This window comes from Pteropus vampyrus, unplaced genomic scaffold (assembly GCF_000151845.1).
Source record: "Pteropus vampyrus isolate Shadow unplaced genomic scaffold, Pvam_2.0 Scaffold309, whole genome shotgun sequence".
Lineage (NCBI taxonomy): Eukaryota > Metazoa > Chordata > Mammalia > Chiroptera > Pteropodidae > Pteropus > Pteropus vampyrus.
Window position 1 is genome coordinate 448,538 of NW_011889090.1, and position 9,501 is coordinate 458,038.

A 9,501-nucleotide genomic window follows, 5' to 3' on the forward strand; every position below is an offset into this window, starting at 1 on the left:
AGTGGTCTCTTCTCAGGAGGAAGTCCCAGCATCGGATCCAGGAGAAGCCCATCACCTCCTACGGCCTTGCGGGGTATTCACGACTGAAGCGGAGGCCCAGTCTCCCTGGGGGGGCTCGTCCCCACACACCAGGTTTGGCTGCCTTGGTGGCATGCTCATTTTCCCTTACAAGCCGTCCTCATTTCAGATCAAGGCGAACACGGCGCAGTTGGAGGGGAGGCCGGTCTCTGGAGCAGCGGACAGGGCCGCTGGGCCCACGCTGCTCTGAGGGGCCCTCTGAGGACACAGCACTGCTTTCCTGGACTCTGTGATGGGAACAAAAGACACGGCAGGTGGAGGTTGGGTGGGCCTGACCTGAGGCCTGAGGGCGGAGGAGGGCGGAGGAGGGCGGAGGAGGGCGGAGGAGGGCGGGAGAAGGCGCCTCGATCTAAGCAGAATCAGCAGCCACACCCAAGTCCCTCATGGCAAACTGCTTTATTACATCTTAAATAACAGCACAGTTTGATGCAGTGTCTACCTTGCACCCAGCTTCCCTGCAGCACACTGACCGTGACATTAAATACAGAGGTGAAGGGGGCGCAGGGCGCTCTGGGGGCGTGGAGGGAGCAGGGGGTCCGCCCCGATTCTCCGCCGGCCCCTGGCCCGCCGCTGCCCAGCGGCTCTGTGCGGGATGTTGCAGACAGACAGATGAGAAGCCTCCACCGCCGCGAGGGGCGTGCTCGGGGGGCCGGGGCCGCCACGCTCCTGTCCAAACGCTGTGCCGAACACAGGGCTCAGCGACACCGGGAAGTCTGTGCTGGAAAACGGTCTGCCTCAGGTGCAGAGGCTCGCTCCGCGGGGGGCAGGCCGAGAGGGGTTCACAAAGAGGAGGCCGGGCCTCTGCCCGCCCCCACCCCGGACTCCAACAGCGGTCATTTGGAACAGGACTCGTTTTCTTAAAGAAAGAAAGAAACAGTGACTTCTCCCGCTACTCAGGCGTGCAGAGCTGCTCGCTGTACTGCGTCCGATGCGTGCACAGAGCAGCGACAGGAAGTGGATAGAGCCGCAGTGGTTACAACTTGAAAGAGGTTATTTCTTAAAAGAAAAAGAACATCTAAGGACTGAGTCCTATGTGCACGTTTGAGCATTTCTACAGCATGCGAGTCTAAGAGTTAACCCACCCATTATGGCAAACGATCAAATTTTTTAAAATTTAACTTAGAAAGGTTGAGATCATTATTTTCAAAACATTGATTTGTACATTGTTTCATACACAAATAACTGACTGACTATCCAAGCACAGGACGGCACCTCTCCTGAAAACAGGTGCTCGGTGGTCGGGGTGGGCACGGGGTAGTGTTAGGCTGTTAGAGACTCCCCCACTTCACCAGGAAACCGAGGTGAGGTCACAAACTGAACCGGGCGGGCAGGGCGGGCGGGGCGGGGAAGCAGAGGGCTGACTTGACTTTGCTGTTCGCCGCGCGGCCAAGCCTGGCGACAGCACGTGCTCGGACGCTTCAGCGCGCAGCGTCCACCTTCCTATGCCACGTCTGTGCGCAACGACTCTGTGACACCGGACAGCAAAGAAAGAAACCGGGGACTAAATTTACATCTTTAACAATTCCAGAGAGGCTGCACTAGACCCTCTTTCCCTGCTTAACTACTGAACATAAAGATATTTTTTAAAGGAAATACGGATGTTTTCAAAATCCTGTTACAAACACGACCTGAAATTTAGAACCAATTACGAGATAACGTCCTTGACTCGTTTTGCATGAACATCACAAGAACAGGATCACTGACCTAGAATTTCAATCGACTAGTGACCGGGCATGTCTGTCTCACAATCTCACTCCAGTTTACGTTCCGGTTAACGTTTTTATTACAGTATTTCCTTTTAGATTCATTCAGGACAAGAAAGAAAACAAAGACAATGGTCCCGGAAGGAATGCACGACTCGCTGAGTTACAGCAGGTTCTTGTCTTGGTGGGGATTGTGCTCTTGGTTTCAGCAATGAGTGAAGGGAAAGATCTTGCCCTTTTGAAGTTCTGAGGGGGGAGGGCGTCCGCGTTAGTGGGGGTGGACTGGAAACGCTGTCACTGTAACGCTTCGGGGTGGAATGGTCTCCCAGTCACCGTGGCGTCCACCTGCTGTTTTAAACAGAGGTTAGACACGTGAAAAGAAACAGTGTCTACGCTCAGGCCCGTCACCACAGCTACAGTTCTTCTACGGCTCCACCTGGGTGTGCGGCCGAGGGCACGCGGCTCGGGGTGAGGTAAACGCTCACCTTACCACGATTCCCCGTCAGCTCTACCTCAGACTCGGTCTGGAAACCACAACCGCGCACCTCAGGTGTTAGGACAACGACGCAGAGGCACCTGCAGGGAAGGGCCCCTGGGCTGCTCGTTACCTGTCGGCGTTAGTTCCAGATCTTGAGGAAGCTATCCCAGGACCCCGTGGCCACAGCCATCCCGTCATCAGTCACCCCCAGGCAGCTCACGCGGTTGTCGTGCCCAGCCAAGACACCTGGGAGAAAATGACAGCACAGTCACTCCAGGGCCCAGAGATGTCCCATCGGGCGAGGACACGGCGCAAGGTGGGGTGGCAGGTACTCTCACCGAGGCCAACCCAGAAGCCTCGCGGTGCATCCCTGCGATGCCTCAGTGGCTAGGGAAGGACAGCGGGAGGGAAAGTCCAGTCTGGGTGAAAATGAACCTGGAGCGCCTCCCCGCACAGACACGGGGGCCCCGACAGCTGGGAGAAAGGTCTGAATGAAAACGAACTGAGGACCCGGTGATCAGCCTGTGAGAGACAGCGTGGTGACAGAACATGCACAAAGGACACAGAGTCGATGCCCAGGACTCCTGAGCGAGCACTTGGGAAGGTAAGAAGCTCAAATCCAAAGCAGAACAACAATCGCAGTCACGAAATCCGCACCGCTTCCATCTCGGGGCCGCCGCAGCCCGAGTCCGGCTGCGGGCTGCTCGTCACGCGCCTGAGCCCTGGCCTGGCATGGGGCACAGAACCCAGAAGACGGCGGGTGTCGGGTGCCGACACCGAGGGCCACACGGAGCCGGGCCTCCTGTCGACACCTGGCAGTCTGCGCATCAGTAACCATCAGCCTGAGTCACATGTCCCTCCAGGGAAATCTGCAGGCTCATCTCAGAGAACCCTCGTCCACCCGCTGCGCTCAGTGAGCGCCACGGCTGAGTACAGGGACCGGCCTCCATGGTGGAGCAGTGCTCTCCAAGGCCTCGGTTGGCCTCCATGGTCCTCAACAGCACCGTGACCAGGGGACTGCTGGGGCCAGGCAGGGGCAGGCTGGGGGACAAGGGAGCGAGTAGGAGAGAACGTGAGGGGAGTTTCAACCTGGGGTGTACACGGATCCATCCACGAGGGAGCTAAGGTGACATCCCCACAAGACCCGGGCCACCCTCCCTTCCTCCGACCTCCCACGCACCAAGACTAGCAGAGCCAAGGGACCAAATATGTCAATCAACCTAAGCGACGCCCCCGCTTAATGCAGGAAGTTCTCATCTTCTGCACAAGTGCGTTTCAGTGCACTCGACACCTGCCTCTGACGTGCGGACTTCAGACCTTCTGCCTCAGCGGACACCCCTGCCTGAATCTGTGCTCCACTTGGGGACAGAGTTCCAACATGTACGACCAGAGGGGAGGCAAAGCAAGGTGAGGCCATGAAGGCTGAGGTGCTCACCCCTTTCCCATCCAACGAGGCTGTCCCCAAGCACCTCTCACAAGTGTGTGTGGGAGGAGCTTCTGGTACATGCAAAGTTGACACTTGGAGAGCCAGAGCCCAGACGCCTCCGGCCTGTCACCTGTCCCTTGGCCAGGCCACGCCGTGGGCCCGGAACATTTCCTGCCAACCCAACTGATAAAGGCCTGAGGAGCTTGGCTCACGTGTGGAGTCGTGTCCATGCTGAGAGATGCTACCTGAGCCTGGAGACACCCACCTGCCCTGTCGGCCTTGAGGGCGTCCCACACGTTGCAGTTGAAGTCGTCGTACCCTGCGAGGAGGAGGCGCCCGCTCTTGGAGAAGGAGACGGAGGTGATCCCGCAGATGATGTTGTCATGGGAGTAAGTCATGAGCTCCTGGTCCGCACGGAGGTCAAACAGCCTGCAGGTAGCATCATCCGAGCCAGTGGCAAACGCATTGCCATTTGGAAAGAACTGGAAAGAGAAATCAAGACAGTCTGAAAAGGCACAAAGCGTGAACGCTGGGACTACAGAGTGCCCGAGAGCAGGGCCACTGCTGGTACAGTGCCAAAAATTATCAAGGGACCACACCATAGGGACCCGAGGGCTCTGTGCTGGGTAAGCCGCAGGAATGCCCTCAGGTGTGGTGGCAGCGAACAGTAGGTTTCACATTACTAACTTCTCTCAAGGAAAGAGTGCAGGCTATGGTCACCACCGATGGGCTTGTGCTTCTTCACGGGCGGTGGAGGGTGGTGAAGGGACCCCCAACCCACAAACGTGTCCCTGCACATCTGCCCTCAAGGCCAGGCCCACAAGTCCAGGCGATGCGAAGAAGCAAAGCCCCCACCGCCCAGAGGCTACTCCAACAGGGTGAGTTTCTGCATCGTCTGTCCCCTGCCTGGAACCCAAGGACAGCAGGCAGGCCCCGCACGTGACAGAAACAATGCCCACGTTGGCTAGATGCGCGGTCAGTGCTGATTAGCTGGCTTCCTGAAGACATCACAGCACATCTGTCTTCTGCACGAATCTTTCTGTATGTTAGGTGTGCATAAAAAACAGGAAGTCTAACCCTGAGAACGTTTTTAAACTAAGTGACGTATTCTGCGATTTACAAAAACTACCCCAACCTGCGCCTTAGCCCCCACTCACGCAGATGGCGTTGATGTCGGACTCGTGGCCGGTGAAGGTCTGCCGGCACACCCCTTCTCGCACATCCCAGAGTTTGGCTGAAGCATCGCAAGCACCAGAGACAAACAGCCTGGTGTCAGGAGCGAGCGAGAGGCTCATAACATCCCCGGTATGCCCGGTAAAGGTGGTCGTCTGCTGGCCGGTCTCGATGTCCCACAGAGCACTGGAGGGAGAGACAGGACAAGCAGAGTCACCTCACTTTCTTAGACGACCAGTGACAGTGTCCTTCAAACCACCCAGGATCACAGTAAGCCCCTTTTGCTTAAGACGAATCTAAATTCATAACATGACTTTGGAAGGGAAACAAAGCAAACTAATGAAAACGCAGGCGAGCATAAGGTCGCAGGCTTGAGTAGCTGTTAACTCAAATGCCAACAAAGAGGCTGGTGTCCCTTTACAGCAGGGACCTCTGGAGGCTGTGCCACACCTGTGCTCCGTGTGGGCTCTCAAGGGGCTGCGAGGGTAACTGCATCGCTAGCACCGCAGCTGGGGCAGAGGACGTATTCTGTCTGCTGCTGCCAGCTCCGTGCCCTCAGGCTCCTACAGGCTAGGATGTGGGGACAGTGTCAGGTAACCCAGGGCGGGGAGCGAAGCGGAGGGGAGCGGGCCCTGGGGCCGTGGTAGTTTGCTCGAGTGGCTACTTGAGGGGAGTCACGGGTGAGACTCCGACGGCATGTGCCGTCCTGTGCCTCAAACCCACAGAAAGCAACACCTGAAAATGCTCCTTTCCTTCCCGCCTCAGGAAACCTGGCTCCTTCCAGCAACGCAAACCCCGTCAGACTGTTTCACTGCAGGTGCACGGGGCCTCCGCTCAGGGGCCTGAGGGACTACAGAAAGGAAGCAAGACGGGACTCTGACAGAAAGCTGCCCATAAAGGAAAAGGCTTAAAAAAAAACTTCTAATAAATTCTTGCCCCAAATTCACCGTCCAGTCTCAATCCTTTGTAAACCGAGACATTTACACAAAAGGACACCGTGGAGAACAGGGCGAGCTGGGTAAGGGGGTCGGGACCGGTGCAGGGCACCCCCACACCCCGTGGGACTGGGCGTCTGTGCCCCAGGAGAAGGAAAGCCCGCGACTCGAACAGGGTGCTTGAAGGCGACCACGGGGACGTCTCGGCGGAATGCGCCGGCACCACAAGCGGAACAGCCGCGGGCGCGTTCCAGCGGAAACTCTAGAACTGCAAAACTCGGTAGAAGCCGTTTGAAATCGTGACTCCTGCTACTTTTATGCTGTGCTCAGCACCTGCGATGAGATGGCACTTCCACTGCCCCCAAAGGCCACAGCCATGGCCCGAGCCCGTGACGTCCGGACGGAGGGAGGCCCGCCTCACACAACCGCAGTTTCAACAGCTATGAATCTGTTCGCAGTTGTTCAAGATGAAACCGAGCTTCAGAATCTACAGAGCTAACGAACTCGGCTCACAGTCACTCACTGCTGCCTGGCTGCAAGTCCTGGGGCCATCCCAAGCTAACACCAGCGATCCTGTCTCCTAGCTGCCAGGGGCTGCGGGTGTGAGAAGGGGGTGTGTGTGTGGGGGGGCTCAGGTACTCACCACGTGGTGTCTCCAGAGCTGGTGACGATCTGATTGTCGTCCAGGAAGCGGCAGCAGGACAGGTAACCTGGAAAACAGAGCCAAATGATGGCCCCAGTCTGCACGCCCGCGATTCCATGGTCTCACATAGAAAACCAGCGAGCGGGGTGAAGACACATACATGCCTGTCGCCCCGCCGGGCTGGGCCAGACAGGAGGCAGTCTCGCTCCGCCCTCATCCCCTGCCCCACCGCTCGTGAGCGCGCAGCTGCCCATGCCACAGGAAGTCACCGGCGCCCGGAATGCAGCCAGGAACAAAGGGCCACTCTCGCTCTCCGGAGCGCAAATGCCAGCGGGAGGGAGGAGGCGCCAGGGGCTGGGGAGCGTGGGGGAGGCTGGGCTGCGGAGGCCGTGCTCTCCAGGCAGCCACGGCTACCGCCACAGCAGGACTGGGGTGCCGAGCGGGGGCGGGTCTGTTTCCCGCCGTGTGGAAATCACTGTGTCACTGGGGTCCAGGGGAGGCCAGGCAGAGAGCCCTAGCGCTGAGGCGGGGACACAGCGTGTGGAGATGCCCAGCCTCGACCAGCTTCTGGAACCAGGAAAGGCGAAACACAGACGAGCAATTTTGTGCTCCTCAGGGGTCCCCAACCCCGGGCCGCGGAACGGTACTGGACTAGGAGGTGAGCGGCAAGCAGGGGAGCGAAGCTTCGTCCGCATCTGCAGCCGCTCCCCAGCGCCGGCATCACCGCCTCAGCTCCGCCTCAGACCATCAGGCACTGGATTCGCATAGGAGCCCGGTCCCTGCTGCCACAGAAGTTGGGGACCGCTGCACTACTCCATTAACTCTGCTGCCCAGGACCTCTGCTTCCCTCTGCTCTGGTGTAGGTGACCTGAGACCCTCTCAGAGTGCCACAGGCTGTCTCCCGGAGGGCCTGTGCCCGGGGCTGCTTGACCTCAGCTCCTCCGGGGCAGTGGCACCTGCCAGGCACCTGCCGTGCCCCGCGACCGTCCTGCCAGTCCACACCGCAGCCGTCGTGACACTGTGTGAGTCAGTGTAATAAAAACTGGAGCGGACCCAAAGAGGAAACGCACGGAAGGGCTCTGCTGTGGAGAGTCTAAGGACACCGCGAAGACCGAGCATGCACCCGGCAGCGTTACTGCACCGGCTCCCACAGGAAAAACGAAGTGGCGCTTTCACGCCACCAGCTGCTAGAAAAGAGCGCGTGGTCATGCACTTCCTAGAGGCCATGTCACGCCACAGGGACGCTGGGGACCGCATCCAACCACTGTCCGGCCAGAAGAGGAGCAGCCTGCGCTGAAGCACGGGGCTGGTGACAAGCCCTCATTCTACACCCCCACCCTCCACACCGTTGGCGGGCCCCTCTCCAAGAACAGCGGTGACCTCCGGGCACACTCATCCTTGCTCACGTCAGCTTCCCGGTGCCCGTCAGGAACCAGCCCCGGGAGCCCAGCCTCGGCCCGCTGAGCCTCGCTCCACCCCTTGGCACTCGGCTGCCGGCCATGTGAGCACAGCGACGGCAGGAGAGGACATCCTCACGCAGGGCCGGGCAGGGCACGTCCAGGGCCACTGCACGGAGAAACACGACCTCGGAGCTCGCCTCTGCCCGGCCTCGTGCAGGTCGAGGTCCAGCCACGTGGAGCCCCAAACCAGGCCCTCGCGCTCTGCGACACAGTCTGGACTCTCTAGGGCCCCAGAGCTGGGCAGGAACACGCTGCCGGCTGGTAGGGGCTGGGACGGCTGCGGACGACACGTTCATAGGGGAGTCGCGAGTGCCAAGACTCGCAGACACGTTCCCGTGGGGAGGAGCAGGCAGCAGTCTGGGGCACGGCCTCGGGGCCCTCACCCCTCGGGGTCGGAGGGGACAGCTGACAGCTCCGACCGTGCTCGTCCCCAGAGAGCGGGAGCGTCGGGGAGGGCGGCCCGCAGCGGTCACTGACTTCCCGCAGCGTGAGCTCCCGGAACACCCACAAACACGTCATTCCACAGGGTCGGCGCTGCTGGCTCACGAGCTCGTAACTCATTTCTGGGTCCCTTCTGTATTTCGTACACTGAGATGAAAAACAGTAAGCAGGTATATATTTTTTACAAAACAGTTTTTTCTCCTCGAAGGATGCTGTGGAAACCAACTTTTTCACTAGCTTAACGAGCCAGTTTTGAGCTACGTTCGACAGAGCCGACAGGAGCCCCGGACGCACGGACACCGGACTGTACGGCCTGTGCGTCCCCGCGGGGCCGTCAGGGGGCAAGGTGGCCTCTGAGAGCAGAGTCGCCAGCTCCGTGCTCGGCGGGGAGCCTGGCCGGCAGGGGAGGGCCTGTGCGCCCTCTCAGGGCCCCAGTCGGCCCGGGGGGACGGGGGACAACTGCAGAGAACCACTGGGGGAGAGCGCTGCTGTGCGCTCACGGAACTGTCAACGGCTGGTGGCGGCGACCACCTTTGTTACCGAGGAATGAACCTGTTCCCAGAGCGTGAGCGCGTGAGAGATGTCACCTTGGGTGGAGGCCGCCCCCTCCCCAGGAGCAGGCGACTGCGCCGCGGCGCGGCTGGCCCGGCCGTGCTGCCGCCTTTCCGGGGCCTGCGGAAGGGCAGAGAAAACAGACCCTGACGAAGCCTGGCGGTGCGAAGCACAAACGTGTCACCGCATGCCTCACGGCACAATGGGTGGCAGTGGTAGGGTGCACTGGGGACAGACAGCCTGGCGCATGAATGAGACAGTCCAGAGAAGAGGTGGCTTGAGGTAAGACAGGGCAGACAGCAGGTACCTGGGTAAAGACCGTGAGGAGGTTGTGTGCCGTCAACTGAGGTGCCCTGAGGACTGAAGCGGGCCCTCCTGACAGAGCGCATGGCCAGGCTGACACACTCCCTCCTGTATGTGACCCAGGGAGGGCAGAGCCACGAGGACCAGTGTGCACAGAAGCATGATGCCATGCAGCCAGGTCAGATCCCACGGCCAGGTCACGGGGCCTGAGAAGCCGCTAAGATCCCGATCTGGACCCTCGGAACCGAGTGGCTGGCTGGGATGGGTGGGGAGCCCACTGTGGCCAGTCGCAGGCATGACCCGGATTCA

General features: G+C 59.8%; 1 protein-coding gene across 2 annotated transcripts in view; it reads right to left on the bottom strand.

Annotated features, from left to right (window-relative positions):
• Positions 1 to 455: 455 nt before the first annotated feature.
• Positions 456 to 9,501, bottom strand: part of GNB1 (G protein subunit beta 1) — a 70,194-nt gene continuing 61,148 nt past the window's right edge. For both annotated transcript variants that reach the window (XM_011377312.2, XM_011377313.2), the window contains exons 8-12: positions 6,437 to 6,503; positions 4,843 to 5,044; positions 3,951 to 4,167; positions 2,390 to 2,505; positions 456 to 2,129 (exon numbers count right to left, since the gene is read on the bottom strand). In XM_011377312.2, coding sequence (XP_011375614.1) covers positions 2,399 to 2,505; positions 3,951 to 4,167; positions 4,843 to 5,044; positions 6,437 to 6,503 — 593 coding nt within the window. In that variant the 3' untranslated portion in view covers positions 456 to 2,129; positions 2,390 to 2,398. The remainder of the gene's footprint in view (positions 2,130 to 2,389; positions 2,506 to 3,950; positions 4,168 to 4,842; positions 5,045 to 6,436; positions 6,504 to 9,501) is intronic.